Source organism: Ambystoma mexicanum, chromosome 13 (assembly GCF_040938575.1).
Source record: "Ambystoma mexicanum isolate Mex_15411 chromosome 13, UKY_AmexF1_1, whole genome shotgun sequence".
Lineage (NCBI taxonomy): Eukaryota > Metazoa > Chordata > Amphibia > Caudata > Ambystomatidae > Ambystoma > Ambystoma mexicanum.
Genome location: NC_090938.1, coordinates 254,086,435 through 254,102,955, shown reverse-complemented (window position 1 = coordinate 254,102,955; position 16,521 = coordinate 254,086,435). Strand labels below are relative to the sequence as shown.

Below are 16,521 nucleotides of genomic sequence, written 5' to 3'. Positions count from 1 at the left end.
GGGTCTGCTTGCATCGGGGACCGGTGAGTAGCATAGCTAGGAACTGGTCGCCCTCCTGCAGGAGCCCATAGCTTTTCCCCGCTGTGTCAAACAGCACGCCTTTCCGTACTCGCGCTCTGCTTCTGCCCACAGTGGAGGCTGCGCTTGAGTCGCGGAACTCTGTTCTTCTTCATTTGTGCACCAAACTGAAATGCCTGATTCCCTCGAAGAGACTCCCCTTTTTGCCCGTTGGCACCAGCATGTGCAGGTACTTTTGAGCACAAGGCTCCACTCTTCGTAGGGCTTGGACTTCCTTTTAGTTAAGTGCCTCTGAAGGCGGACTGGGTCTAATCATTATTTCGCACTGCCTGTTTTCCTCCCCTTCTAGGTGGACTACACATTTCGTGCATCTAACGCTTTAGACTTGTTTGTATTTGTATATATATTTTATTGGTTTGGTATGTGTTGGTTTACTAGAGTTTCATTGTGATTTCTCGCTACGGTCATTGTTGCAAAGGCCTTGGAATAAATGTGTATATATTTTTAATATAACACCTGTTTGGAGTAATTTGTAAGCGTCCTTGCTTTGTGTGCTCATTGCGGGCTTTCAGTCACCCTCACCCCTCTTGAGACCTAGTCTTGACCGCCTCGATCGCTACCCTGATTGGTCTGGCTTGTCCAGAGGTTACCCTGTTCCAAGTAATTAGGTTGGCCTTCTGAACTTCTGCGCCGCCAGGACAGAGTTCAGAAATCCGTCTTAACAAATTGGTATACAGCGGTGGGATACGACTGAAGGTATCCAGTGTTGCGCACGAACTAAGGCATTTCAAGTTATTCCTACCAGGACACGTAGTGAATTGTTATAGTATAACTTTAAAAAGGCCATAGTCCTATCTAACCGTATGGAAACAAATACCTTGTTAACTTTAAATGCTTCCAAATCCGAAACATTGAAAAAGATATGTGCGGAGAGAGGTGTTTCCTCTCAAGGCACCAAATTGGATACGATCCAAAGAATCGTGGCGTGGCAAGAAGCGCAGCTTGACGCTATAACTTCTGAGGACAGTGCGGAAGGAGGGGGGGCTGCTCTCACAGGTAGAACCAACGGTTCTGCCACTGCACTGATCCACCGTGACCACGAGGACAGGGAGGATGAGATGTCTAATGTTTCCTCTGCCAGTGTTGACGGGGAGGCTATGCTTGAATTCAAGAAGCAAGAACTGCGGTTTAGGCAGAAGGAGCTTGAGTTCAGCATAGCCAAACTACAAATTGAACAGGCAGAAAAACAGAAAGACAGGGATCACCAGTTGGAACTGGCCAAGCTTCAGGTTGCAAATGGGTCCAAGGGTCCTCGACATGGGTCTGGGGCCTCCTCTCATCCACGGTTTCCGAAAGATCTGCTCGGTGTGTATGAGGAAAGGAATGACATTATGGACTGGCTGAATACGTTTGAGTATGCATGTGAAGTTCAACAAGTTGACAATGCTGATAAGATTGCCTGGTTACTCAGCAGACTGCCCCATTCTGGCTGTAGTGCCATTATGGAAATGTCGAAGGCTGAGCGAGCTGATTTCGCAATGTTAAAGCAAACTCTCATTTTAAAGTTTGGAAAGACTCCTGCCCAATATTTAAAAAGATTCCGAGAGTACAAGAAAAAAGAAGGTGGTACTTGGGTATCTTATGTCACCGAATCCTTAAAAAACTTGACTGGCTGGGTCGAAGGTTATAAGGTTTCTACCTTTGAAGGCATGATAAATCTTGTCATGCTGGAATACATTTTTGCATCTTCTTCCCCGGAGCTTAAGCAGCATTTGGCCGATTCGAAGGAGATAGAGCCTAAGAAGCTGGCCATTGCAGCAGACTTATGGGTGTCACATCGAGTGTCCCATAAGGACAAAACTCATCCTGGTAAGCAGGAGGAAGGGAAAAAGTCCAAAGGTAAGGAGGGTGGAGAATGTGATAAATCTTCTTCTCAAAAGGGCCACAAAAAGAAAAATAAGGGTAAGACACAAGAGAACTCACAGGGTAGTGGAGGTCAGCCTCGGAAACAGAACTCTGGTTACAATAAGCCTCCCTATGTAAGCAGACCCAATGGATCTTGTTTTGCTTGTGGAGCAACTGACCACGTGAAGGGGGATCCCCAGTTAAACCTTTGGGGGCCCACTCCGCTAATCTGGCCTTCTCCTCCTACGAGGAAGAAGAGATTACAGGAGCATCCTTCGCCTCAGACTCATTTCCCAGCGGGATAGAAGCTGAGGTCGTTTTTGTTTCCCTGGGTTCCTGGGAGCCTAAAGTCGCAGAGGCTTATGCTAGGATTCCAGATAATACCAAGCACTACTTTAAAGACAGTGTGCTGATCAATGGAGTGGATACTCCAGCTCTTAGGGATAGTGGGTGCAGTCGAACTGTAGTGGATTCTACCTTGGTAGACTCAGAGGAAGTTGCCAGAGCTACTCTGATGCCCACTAAGTTGGCTGACGGCCCACTCCGCATGTTCCCAGTAATACCTGTAAATCTTACTTTAAATGGTACAGCAGTCAGGATTCCAGTGAGCATTCAGAGAAACGTCCCAGGAAAGGTCTTGTTAGGCAATGATCTCAGAGCTTTAGGGCTCGTAGGAGACACTGCCGACAGACCCTACACGGTCTCAAGCACGGGCAGCATTGGCCAAGACCTATACGCCGCCCCAGCCGAAGGGGAAACCCAAGGCGAAAGGAGTAAACAAGTCAAGATGAGGGAAAGAGAATATTCCCCCGAGCTCGCCTACCAGTGCGGTGGAGGAAGTTGGTAAATCGCCCGGGCCTGACGAGGAGGTGGCGATGCCTGAAGTATTTGACCCCAACGACCATCCTGAACTAAAAGACTTGTTAGTAGAAGGTGGTCCTGATAGGGACGAATTCAGTAAAGGCCAACGTGAGTGCCCATCTCTGGAAGGCCTAAGGAGACAGGCCTGCTCCCAGCTTGAGGGTGAACCTCCTGGGACGCATCAGATTTATTGGGAAGGTGGACTCCTATATAGTGAGCCCACAGAGTCTACAGAAGGAGACCATAGGAGGTTGGTGGTTCCCCTTGCTGTTAGACCCTTCCTCCTGCAGTTGGCGCATGAAGTGCCCCTTGCTGGTCACCTTGGTATTAAGAGGACCAAGCAAAGGTTATCCATGCACTTCTACTGGCCCAAAATGGGGGTGCAAGTAGAAAGTCACTGCAAGAGTTGTGACTCCTGCCAGTTATCTGGGAAGGTTGGCTCGACAATCCAAGCTCCATTGGTACCACTCTCTGTTATGGGAATACCATTCGAAAGGGTAGGGATCGACATCGTTGGTCCCCTTGACCCGCAAACATCCTCAGGCAATAGGTTTATCCTGGTGCTGGTCGACCATGCAACCAGATATCCTGAGGCCATCCCATTGAAAACTGTAACTGCCAAGTCAGCTGCAAAAGCGTTACTTGCCATATTTACTAGGGTTGGCTTCCCTAAAGAAGTTGTGTCGGATCGTGGCAGCAACTTTATGTCGAAGTATATGCAGGCTATGTGGAAAGAATGTGGGGTCACCTACAAGTTCTCTTCTGCATACCACCCCCAGACCAATGGTCTGGTGGAACGTTTCAACAGAACGTTAAAGAGCATGATTGGGGCTCTGGAAGAACCTCAGAGAAGAAAATGGGGTCTTCTTTTACCATGCTTACTGTTTGCCTATCGAGAGGTACCACAGGAGGGTGTTGGCTTCAGCCCCTTCGAACTTCTGTTCGGTCATCCTGTACGGGGACCCTTAGCCATAGTCAAAGAGGGGTGGGAGATGCCCACTCCCCCTGTTACTACCAACGTAGTAGATTATTTGCTGGGGCTCAGAAAACGGATGGTACTTCTGATGGGCTTGGCTAGTGATAAATTGAAGGCAGGACAAGCGCTGGTGAAACATTGGTACGACCAGAAAGCTTCCCTCATCAACTTTACACCTGGTCAGCAAGTCCTGATCATGAATCCCATAAGGCCTCGAGCTTTACAGGACAAATGGTCAGGCCCTTACACAGTGGTGGAGCCCCTGGGTGAGGTTAACTATTTAGTGGACCTTGGAAGGCCTGGACAGGCTCCAAAAGTGTTTCACGTAAATAGGCTGAAGACTTTCGTCCCAAGAGTCGAAATCGCAGCACTGCTACTGGCTTCAGACGTTGAGGAAGAGGAGTCTGAACCTCTCCCTGACCTGTTCCAAAGCGGTCCTTCAGATAGCTCCTTTGAGGGTGTCCGAGTGGCCCCTCACCTGACTTCTGATCAGCAGGCTGAGGTGAAAAGTTTGCTTAGGCAGTTTTCCCCCGTTTTCACAGTCGCCTGGTTTGACACCTTGGTGCAAACACAACATAGACACAGGAGACAGTGTACCTACCAAAAGTAGGGGATACAGGATGTCAGACAAAGTACGGTTTATATTAAGACCGAAGTCAACAAGAGGTTAGACCTTGGGGTGATTGAACCCTCTAGTAGTCCTTGGTCCAGCCCTGTGGTTTTGGTTCCAAAGGCAGGCACTTCTGAATTGAGGTTCTGCGTGGATTACAGGGCTCTGAATGCTGTCACCAAGACAGATGCACACCCCTTGCCTCAAACAGATGAGCTGGTAGATACTTTGGGTGCCTCCAAGTACCTCAGCACGTTTGACCTCACTGCTGGCTATTGGCAAATAACTTTAGCAGAACATGCCAAGGAGAAGACAGCGTTTTCTACTCCAGACGGCCTTTACCAATTCAGGGTAATGCCGTTCGGGTTGAAAAATGCACCTGCCACTTTCCAGAGGCTTGTGAATCATGTGTTGAATGGGTTGGACGAATTCTGTCTTGCATATCTGGACGATATAGCAGTTTTCAGTGCCACCTGGGAAGACCATGTGAAACACCTTTGGATTGTGCTCCAGGCTCTTCAGAAAGCACACTTGACCATAAAGGCTAGTAAATGCCAGATTGGACAAGGCTCAGTGGTTTACCTTGGACATGAAGTAGGTGGAGGGAGGATACAGCCTCTTCCCAGTAAAGTACAAGCAGTACAGAACTGGCCTACCCCCACTACACAGACCCAAGTGAGAGCCTTCTTAGGACTCACGGGGTATTACCGCAACTTCGTGGCAGATTATGGCACCATAGCTGCCCCTCTGACTGCCCTCACCACTCCGAAGAAACCCAAGAAGGTAACTTGGACCGACGAGTGTGAGAAGGCCTTCAACGGCTTAAAAGACTCCTTGTGCCAGGCCCCTGTCCTCAGTGCCCCTGATTATCAAAGACCTTTTATTGTGCAGACGGACGCCTCTGACACTGGGATAGGAGCTGTACTATCACAAGTAGATGAGAAGGGTAAGGAACACCCTATTGGTTTTATTAGTCGCCAGCTTAAGGACAGAGAGCTCAGATGGTCCACAGTGGAGAAAGAATGTTTCTCTGTTGTGTGGGCCCTATGGAAGTTTAGGCCCTACCTCTATGGGACCCACTTCACTGTGCAAACTGACCATAAGCCCTTAAAGTGGCTAATGAACATGAAGGGAGAGAATCCAAAGTTGCTTAGGTGGTCCATAAATCTACAAGGCTTCGACTTCACTATTGAGCATAGGCCAGGTGTCCAACACAGCAATGCTGATGGGCTGTCCAGAATGTTTAACCGACCTGAACAAGAGACTCATCCAGGGGTGGATTAGTTCCCCCTGTCCATAGTCTGGGAGGGGCGAGTGTTAGGAAAGATTTCTTAATTGTGGGTAATTTTCCTTCCATGTGGCAACCCCTAAACTTTTTGCTGTTGTTTTCACCATGATCTAGACTTTGCCAGAGAAGTGCAGCCTTCTGCCACACTCCTCTGGGCTTTCGCTCCATTCTTACGGGGAAACTGACATGCCCTTAAGACAGTCAGTACCGGGAAATGCTGTTTTCCGTAGTTTCTTTATCATGTTGCAGCTTTCGTGCAACATGACACAAGAGGGCACTGTAAGCTAAGTTACTGCTCTCTTGGGTCTCTAGCCTTCTACAGGCCCTAGATACTCTTTTTGGATTGTTTCTCGCGCTTAGCCCAAAATGTTGGCCTGGCTCCCAAAATGGCCAGACCACGACGCTCCATTGTCCTGTCCGATGACCGTCTTTCCTCCTTCACCTTCCCCAGGTCGAGCCGACCCGGGGCCTTCCTTATTTGGGCATGTACTTTCCCGCGAAACACGGATGCTTTCGCGGGCCTCTACAGGCCTTGTGTGTGCCTCCAGGATGTGGGCTGGGATGTCTGGTCCCAATACACATCCTGGGTGCCAGAGAGTCTAGTGTGGTGTGAATGCCTGGGACCATCGTGGTCCGTGATAGGTCCACGTATGGTGTGAGTGTTTGATGAGCGGATCTCCCATTGGGTCCCCTCCGTTTCGGCGCGAAGGGAACCGTGGATAAGAGGGGGCTGGAAACGCCACTACCATGTCGATCTCCTGAGTTCTCACGAACAAAGGAATACAGGAGCCAAGTATCCTGCAACCACGAGGCTGAACCGAGGAATCGCTGGTGACCCGCTGAAGGACTGCTCCTCTGCACTGCTGTCGCCCTGTGAAACCCTTTCTACCTCTGATCGAACCAGAAGGCCTGTACTGGTACTTCGACCCTTGGAATAGCGGGGACAGCTATTCTCGGCATCTTCACCATCTCCTGCACGTAAGCCTTCGGAAGTGTCTCTGGGCCATCCAGCAGACTGACCAGCTTACCCAGGAGTCTTGCTCTGTAACCGCCGCCAGGTTGTGTTGTATTTGGAGTCCTGGTCACTCTCACACGATTCGTACACTTGGCATTCCCAGGTCTGAAGTGAGTAGTGTACATTTGGCTGAGATACACACGGCCGCTCCGTTGCCCTGCGGTGATAACAAACTGTGCGGGTTCACTTCGTTTGGGACATCTTTAACTCAACTCTGCTGCTGCAGAATCTACACGACGACGAGACGTCCCCTGCTCCCTTGAACCTGCCAGCACTGAAACGGACGCGGAGAAGCCTGGGTCTGCTTGCATCGGGGACCGGTGAGTAGCATAGCTAGGAACTGGTCGCCCTCCTGCAGGAGCTCATAGCTTTTCCCCGCTGTGTCAAACAGCACACCTTTCCGTACTCACGCTCTGCTTCTGCCCACAGCGGAGGCTGCGCTTGAGTCGCGGAACTCTGTTCTTCTTCATTTGTGCACCAAACTGAACTGCCTGATTCCCTCGAAGAGACTCCCCTTTTTGCCCGTTGGCACCAGCGTGTGCAGGTACTTTTGAGCACAAGGCTCCACTCTTCGTAGGGCTTGGACTTCCTTTTAGTTAGGTGCCTCTGAAGGCCGACTGGGTCTAATCATTATTTCGCACTGCCTGTTTTCCTCCCCTTCTAGGTGGACTACACATTTCGTGCATCTAACGCTTTAGACTCGTTTGTATTTGTATATATATTGTATTGGTTTGGTACGTGTTGGTTTACTAGAGTTTTATTGTGATTTCTCGCTATGGTCATTGTTGCAAAGGCCTTCGAATAAATGTGTATATATTTTTAATATAACACCTGTTTGGAGTAATTTGTAAGTGTCCTTGCTTTGTGTGCTCATTGCGGGCTTTCCGTCACCCTCACCCCTCTTGAGACCTAGTCTTGACCGCCGCGATCGCTACCCTAATTGGTCTGGCTTGTCCAGAGGTTACCCTGTTCCAAGTAATTAGGTTGGCCTTCTGAACTTCTGCGCCGCCAGGACAGAGTTCAGAAATCCGTCTTAACATTGAAGCTACGCAAGGGCGGAATCAACAGTATAAAGAAGAAAGCAAGAACGGACTAAGCAGCTCTCACTGCAGAAGCCAGAAGTAAGCAAACGAAACCCGGGAAGTTCAAAGTTGGAACATGGCAGCAAGAACAGTCTCGTCTCTCTGGGAAGGAGAGAGGAAGAACAGGGCGTGGCTGGACCGGCCTGAAAGCCGGCAGGGAGCCAACTCACTTGGTGGTGGCGTGACCGCTGGAAGGTGGACCGTCTGGCCCAGAAACGATTCCAAGACCATAAGCCTGCTGCAGAGCCGTGCAGGAAGCAAGGAGGAGAGGACCCTGTGACTTTGGGAAGAACAGGAGTCATGTCCCCAAGCCACCGCAGGTAATGTGAATGGCAGATAGCCCGGGTGGGGCTCAAGGCGGCGTGCATCAGGAGTCTTGATCCAAGCAGCAGTGGCCAAGCCAATAACATTGCTCAAGTAGCATGCGTCGGCAGTCATTGTCAAGGGCTTGGTCTCTCTGTCGTTGCTTACCAGTTCCTGGTTGCAAGGTCCCCTTCCCTTTCTTCTTGGAGGCACCAGCTTGCAGAGTTTCCAGGATGATTCGAGGTCAGTGCAGGCAGGAGACCCATCCCCCTTCCAGTCCAGGCAGATGTAAACCTGGACAAGGTCGGGGGACCGGTTCTGCCACACCATGGGCTGAGCTGCTCCCCGGTTTTATGTGATGTTAAAGTAGTGGGCCACAGGGGTCCCACTGGGCCAGGGATCACAGCTGGACTGCAATCCGTCAGAGGAGCCACCCTCTGACATGTTTCAAGGAAAAGAGAGTCAAGAAAAAATAAGGATTCAAAGAAAAGGCAGAGCTGAGAAGTAAAGAGGGAGGAAGAACTAATAAGGGCTGGACTGGAAAAGCAAACACAATGCAAGATACAGCATGGAGAACAAGGCGCCGCAAGGTCCACATCAGGGCCAGAAGACTGAAGAGGCAGGTGGAGAAGCTAGCTCATGGGAGCGTTAAGACACACTGAGTAGAGGAAAGGCTGGTCTTTTATCTGAACGCAGCACTCCTCGTGCATCAGCGGTTTCCTAGGAAACCGGATGCCACTGCCCAGAATGTGGTCACATGAGCAGGGCCAAGATGAACGCACCGTGACGGAGGAATGGCGCAGCCCTGACTTTGAAACCATCCTGCGCCTCGCGGGTCCCTCCCGGGATCCGCCGCCAGTGCCATCCTGCGCCTGCAACAACCCAGAGTCTGCAGATGTAGACGCAACCGCCCGCACCATCGAGCGTACAATCAGCAGGAACCAGTAGGTAAGAGGTGCAGGCGGCATGGAAGTCTATAGCAGCAATGTGTAACACTCATCTCCCTCGTCGCAATGCCCAACTCAATACCACTGCCCAAGCAGAGCTCATCATGAGTCCTCTCCCTCGTTACAGTCCTTCAACCAATAACACTGACCAAGCAGACTGTGTTGGTAGTCATCTCCCTCGTTGTAGTGGTCCACCTAATGCCACTGCTCAAGCAGACTTGAGAAAGACTTAGAAGAAAGATACAGAGAAGCCTGGAGAAGATATTTATCATCCAAGTGGTCACTGGAAGCCCAATAAGGCTGTGTGTTTCTCTACTTCCTGGAAGGAGTTAGAGACTAATCAAAGTTTACTGCAAGAGCCCTTAAAGACCACTGTGGAGACCTTTTACAGAAGGCCCAGGAGAAGAGTCATTCCCCTGGCCCTTTCTGAAGGGACATTGAAAGAATTACTGCTACAACAAGACAGACACCAGCCACCAGGAGAAAAGAGCCATTCTTCTGGTGAAGGAAACGCAAACTTTACTTTACATAAATACTTAGGTTTAGAGAGTTAATTTATTGTGGACAGACTTTCTGACAGCTCACTAAAGTTTTCCTAGGTTGAGGTAGGCCAATGGCCTTAGAGGTAGGGAGGGATAGGTTTTCTTAAGTTGTCCAATAAAAGTTTGTAGCCACAAAAATGCGCTTTCCTTGTCAGTCTCCTTCTTCTACACCCTCACACTATGTTGTCTAGATAGTTTTGTTGCTTTGAAACCGCTGCAGTATTAAGTACAATTTTGGACCAACTCCAAGCTTTCCGTTTTTAGAGAGACTGTAAGTGATGTTTTGACCTAACTTGTTGGGTATTTTTACCTTGTGTCTGACATATTAGGGAACTATTACAAACCTTGAATTGAGAACATATTTGGTTGAATTCTTTAGCAAATCGACTGTAAACATAAACAATATATTAATAGAGCCTACTATGAGTGGTAAAAAAAAAAAAATTCCCAACAAAATGTGTTGGCTTATCTTCAGGTGTAACATATTTACTCACAAGGATACATTTGGGTACAAATAATACCTTGTAGCAATCAAATTACCACTAGCAAGGTCTTTGTATATCAGACTGAGACTCGACAACTTGCCACTTATTGTTAGAACGCTGGAACAATCTTCACTCAGGCTTTTGCATATTTCACATGGATGTAGTTGAAACAGGGCAACACTTTGTTTCTCTGTCCTGCTTATTCTGATATTTGTACCCAAAGTTTGCCGCAGTGTCCTACAAACCATGGTGTCAGGCAGCTCAGTGTGGTTATACCTGTCTAAATGGACACATTGTGCTGATGTGGTTTTGGCAGTTTTTACATACATCATTAAAGCATGGACTAGGAGATGTCACGTTTTATGGTAGTTTTAAGTTGTTCTATACTGATGCTAATGAATTGATTTTATTTGCCTAATCTGTTTGTCATTAATGGAATTGTATATGTATGATATTTGTATTAATCTATGTTGGTTGTATTATGTAGTCTCTTGTAAAAGCGTGTATGTCAATATCTCTTATTTTCAAACAAAAGCTATATGTACTGATTAAACTAAAACGAATGATCTAATGTTCAGCATAAGAGCAAAACTTTGTACGTCACCTGACATTATATAAGTGCTGATTTCTTCCACTTCTGCAGTAGCATGACCCCCATCGCTTGCCTCAGAATCAGTACTGCATACATTAAATCCTGTTACACAAAATCAAAACAGTAACTTATCATAAGTTAAAGTTGTACATTAACCACAACTATGTTGTAACGTAAATACTTTTCTAATGCAGCTATCAAGTGTGATATTGTTAAGAAACATCTATGTTGTTTAATTAGCTTTGCAGTCAAAAAACCCTATTCGGACACAATAACCAATCCATCAAAATATAAAAACAACACGTAGCATCACAGTTCAATGTAAAAGAAGTTAGTGCACATGCATAAAATACAAATTAATATGATTACTAAAAGAAAATGAAAATCAGGCTAATCTGTAAAACTCATCAAATCAGTCCTCGGTTTAAGGGCATGCTGCAGGTAAGTAAGCAATGCCCAGGCCACCAACTGTTTCTTGGGCATCGGAATACAACTTAGTGTGGGTCTACATTGCCTTAGTCAATTTGTTAAATTTATAATTGTTTAATATTTGTTTTTGTATTTATATAGCGCTACGAACCCTTAGACATCCGAGCGCTGCTTATTATTACCCACGGTGTGTGGTGCTTATTTATCGACCTCGGAACGATGAAAGGCTGAGTTTGGCCTTGCCGGGATTTGAACCTGCATCAGCAGGCTCTATACTGATGTCAAAGCGAGCACTCTACACGCTGTGCTATCTAACCGGTGCTTAAAGTAGCCACTTTAAAGTTCTATTCCTCGGTAGAGTAAATTGGACCAAAAAATAAAAGTGAATAATGTTTTCAAAATAAAATTACAGAAAGGGCAACTTTGCTTGTTGAAGTTGGGGGAGTTGGATGAGGTCCAGTTACTTGTTACTGTGCTTAATGGTCAAACATTAAATCTGGTCCTAGTTAGCAACATCCGTTCAAATCTGTTTTTGGTCCATATTAGGTAATCAGAAATGCGATCAGTTGTCAGGATACTATGAATATGAGTCAAGGTTTTGCTCAGTTCTGCCAAACTCTATATCAAGGTTTTAAGGGCTCCAGTGTTGGTTTAGCTCATCTAGAAGATAAACGAAGTTCAAAGTGTACATAAAGGTAGGTTCAGAATTAGATAGGCCAAATATTGCTTTAAAAAAGCATTTTCCTCAACTTGTAAGCTTGATACCACTGAAAAGGCCTATAACCCAGCCCCATGTTTTGTTATGGACTTCACTTTTGCATGATAGACTCTTAACATTATATCAATGGGACTGGCATTCATAAAGATTCAAGACCTTGGATGATTTGTGGACACCGATTTTAACTCTTGGTTTGAATTCCATGTTAGAGGAGGGATACTTACCAGGCTCATGGAAGCCAGCAGTGATTTGTCCGATCTACAAAAAGGGCCCAAGAGATTCAGCAGCTTCCTATAGACCTATATCGTTACCTGACTCTTCTTTTAAGATGTTTGGTAGAGCTATCCGAAGCAGGCTACAAAGCTGTGTGAATAACCATAACATTTTAGCAGTGATGCAGTTGGGTTTATGCAAAGGTCTAGGTATATCTGAGCAGGCCTTTAACCTGCATCTTACTATTGCTAACAGTATCTACCTCAAGAATTAAGTGGTTTATGTTGCAGTCATGGATGTCTGCTCTGCTGTTAGCAGAGTGAATCGTGGCAAACGCTGGCCTATGCTGCCCTAGACGGGCTGTCCAGTTGATCTGGTTAGCATGTTGTCATTTTTGCATGAAATTAACAAAACCTTTATGCATTCTGACCCATGCGGACATTCACCTTTGTGGTTTCCAGTTCGCACAGGCATACCGCAAGGGTGCATACTCGCCTCGTTGTTATTTTCTCTTTATGTAAACTATCATTATGACCACCTAGTAGGGTGTAAGGCTGATGTACCACAGCTAGGTGGTTGATGAGTACCAGTGCTGACTATGCAGACGACATGGTCCTTGTTACAAGAACCCTACACTCACTACAGCACCTAATCAACGTCTATATTGCATTTATGCAAAGCTTGGATTTCCACTGTAATGGCCAGCAAATATGAATCTCAAACATCTGGCCTTTTGTGTTGGGAAAGAAACTATTAAGAGTATGTACCAGTTATGGTTATTTGGGATTCACTTTCACGTCCGGGTTGAGTAGAGGCATGCATATAAATAACCAACAAACGGAAATGGCCCAAGTACTGGGTGGTCTGTTTCGCTTTGATCATCTTTATGAATGCCAGTCCCATTGATATGATGTTAAAAGTCTTGAATAGATCACTCGGGATCCCATCAGTGCCCAGGCATCAGTTTGTGACCTGCTTCATTAGGGCTGATCTGATCTCTTCGCAGGAAAATGTGATATACAAGGACCCAGGTAACCACTGTAATTGGATGTTATTTTCCTCATAGTCAGCCAAGGCCACATGTGGATGAATCATATAGATTTTAGAATCCAGTACATTCCACTCAACCATGTTTATATGATTAGCATGACCAGGTCCATGGTTGACTATTTGCCAAGAGAATTTGGTTTTTTGGATTCCCTGCAAAGATCAGCCAAGGTTTGCCCTTCGTATGCAGATTCCAGAGTTATTCGAATCTTTATATTCAGATCGAGCTTTGATAATACATAGTCGAACATTAACCGTTCCTTTTAAAGCGTCTACTAGATTCGTTTTTCCACAGTGACAGTACTCATCTAACCAGCCTTTGTCCCGTTTCTGTTTATGCAACTTACTAATATTTTTTTTTAAAAGACGGGGGAATTATCTTAAGTAAGTCACCAACATTGGAGGCAATCTCGATCAAGGGCTTTACAGCATACAGAATATCTCAAACTAAAGTTGAGTGAATATTAAATATTCTATGGTGAGTTTCGTGCTCTTCAATCAGGTCCTATCTGCGGCACATATGAAATGAAGAAAGCGTGGCACTAGTCAGATGGGGGAAAATGATTTAATTTGGGCAATTAAGAGGCCAATTAATACTTAGAAATATAGCATAATGGGTATCACCCCATTATTTTGGGGCAAAAAATCCTAAGGCCGAAAATGCTGAATGTTTAACTGCGCATTTCGTGGGTTAGGGTAAGAAAAATATATGGGGTCTATGGGGGGGCATCAGGGGGGATCCACCTGCATATAATTGCATGGAAATGTGAACAAAGAAAAAATAAATCTGTATTTTCAGCGTCAGTTTTTTATTTCAAGATAATCATATAGATCTGCATAATGATCACCATCTAGTCTAAAACAACTCGAAAATCAGTGATAGTTTGTCGTTTGCTTAAAGATACACAAAAGTAATCAATGGTCAAATAACCCTGATGGCTCCAGAAGATAATGCCGCCTGCGCGTATGAGCTAAATCTATCATTCACACACCTTACACTTCATTGCACTAACCAAGTGTAGGGTCTCAGGCCATCATCATTTAGCATTCATTTTAGGGTCTACCATTGTAGGCAAACTTATATTAAGAGAAGAGACTCAGTCATATCAAACGGAGATTCCACAGGACCGTTGCCAAGTTTGGCATTAAAATACCCTCCAATAATGATCCAGTGTGGTCTAGCATAATCAATATCACTTAAATCTTCAGCCACACTCTTAACGTAACAAAGTGGTGATCCACTGCATACATCCGAGGGCTATTATAGAAGTTGATTAAAAACCAAAGAGTCGCCCCTCTGATTCAATAATAATAGTACCAGTATGTTACATGAGAAGGTGGGAATGCAATTAACTTGTACATGAGGCATTCTATTTACAAATCTCCAGCCTTAATTGTTTTAAGAAATGTAATTCACATCTAGTTTTAGGGGAAACAAAGACAAACACATATAAAACAGTGGACATCGCTTAGAGGGAAAATATATTTTGAGGTAAAAGTTAAAAAAAATACAAAATTAAAGCATATATCAGGAGACTTCAAAAGTGGTTTTTAAGGAAGTGACTTTAGTGAATTACATGGGCCAGGAGGTTAGCGAAGGGGCAACATGCTCATCTTGGAAACAAGACCCCACAGAGCAGAATGGGTTTGATACCCGGTCCCACACTTAGAAGCCGGAGTATGACATATTTTGTAGTTCAGTGATTGTAAACAGACATGCACTAATTCCTGACCTGCATGAATACTGATGCTGTCCTTCGTCTCCGAGTCCTGATGTTCGATGTACTCAGTCTCTCCTTCTTCTTTAATGACAAATGAAACAATCGGTAGGTTGGACTCATGTTCTGCATTGAAAAAACATCCATGTATTATTATAGAAGGTCTTTATGGCAGTGGAATCTGCCCATACTTCATCAGCACCCTGTGTGGGGGTGCTGGCCAATCAGGAGCCTCAGAAGGAGGGCTATACTTTATGGTACATGCCTGTGTTCTGGGCTGCCTGGGCAGCCAGCGCCCCCTTCTGTTCCCTTCCGTGCTCCCCCTTCACCACTTAGCACCTGTGTAGTTTCCTACAGAGGTGCTAATGTGTCTTTCAAAAAAGAAACGTACCTTTTATCCTGTGGACCGGCATGGCTCAGCGCATTGCTGCTTGTCAGTGAAGTCTGTTTTCATGTTATTGATGTCAGAGGCATCAACATTGAAAACGGACTTCACTGACAAGCAGCACTACGCAGAGCCGAGCTGTGGGATAAAGGTACTTTTTTTAAAGACACCATTAGCACCCGTGTAGGGAACTAAACTGATGCTAATGGAGAATATGCCCATCGATGGCTGGCCAGCCCTCCCGGTAACAGCACTGCAGCCCTCATTAAAAGACCCTTACTTCGCTCAGGCCCTTAACTTGGGTGGTGGGACCTTACCAACAGGGTCAGCCTGCCGCCTCAGGGCATATCGTCTCATTACAAACAGCACAATAGTTATTTTGTATTCTTTGTATTTAACATGGTTACCTTACACTGAAATGTGGATAAATGTCCCCTTATTTGCCCCAATGTACAAAGGAGGTGAACAAGGGTGTAACAAAGTGGATATCCGGGACACCAAAGGTAAGTTTATGGTGGTTTATTGTCCTGGTCCTGTACTCCATCAGTAACACCAGGGATGGTAGGGGACACAGATGAGACAACATCAAAAAGGAAACATTGGGCTCACCCCCATACTTCTCAGCTCTCAGCTCTCTCTCTCTCCGACCCTCACATTCCACCAGTTCATGACATCACTACACTGCTACTCCAAGCCACATTACAACACCTCTCCCTCCCTAGGGGAGTACAACAGAATGAAGAAGGTAACGCGACCAGCACCAAACCCCAATCATCCAAACACAAACACGGTACCAGAAATCCAGCACACAGCGGCCGCCTATGTCCAGAACCCCTGGCAACCCAAAACATACAAGGAACCACACGCATAGGGAACCATTCACAGGCCAACCGGACCACATAGAAAATGCCAACGGCACACTCACTCCCCTGACAACAACCTGCCACGACCTACAAAGACACCACTGCCCATGTCCCTCGACTCTCACCCTCGAGGACTAAAAACAATAAACTGTGCACTTACGCCTGTCCCGAGGTGCCCCTCAGAACCTAGGGCTGCCACCCCTATAAGTACTATTGTTAGAGAACACTAACACAACGACCTAACCAACATACCCTCCTACGCACCAAACACCTTCCACTCCGGTCTGCCCCCCGGAGTCTCAGAGCTGCCCCTCTGAGCACTAACCAACCGCTCCCTAAACGGAGCAACAACAAATCCCCAACAGCAACCGAGGGACCCACAAACCACAACTCTGATTGGAGTACCACAAAAGAAACCACAATCACAATCCTGCTCCACAACCACTAAACCATTGTCCATTTTCTCTACTTTTTGGCATTTTCTCTCTCTTACGCTACACTACCTCTAGACACATCAGTAAGAC

At 46.2% G+C, this 16,521-nt stretch overlaps 1 protein-coding gene across 1 annotated transcript in view; it reads right to left on the bottom strand.

Moving 5' to 3' along the window:
• Positions 1–16,521, bottom strand: part of LOC138521155 (zinc finger protein 684-like) — a 227,747-nt gene that overhangs the window by 95,579 nt on the left and 115,647 nt on the right. The window contains exons 4-5 of the mRNA XM_069633734.1: positions 14,765–14,875; positions 10,637–10,726 (exon numbers count right to left, since the gene is read on the bottom strand). Of these exons, the coding sequence (XP_069489835.1) occupies positions 10,637–10,726; positions 14,765–14,875 (201 nt within the window). The remainder of the gene's footprint in view (positions 1–10,636; positions 10,727–14,764; positions 14,876–16,521) is intronic.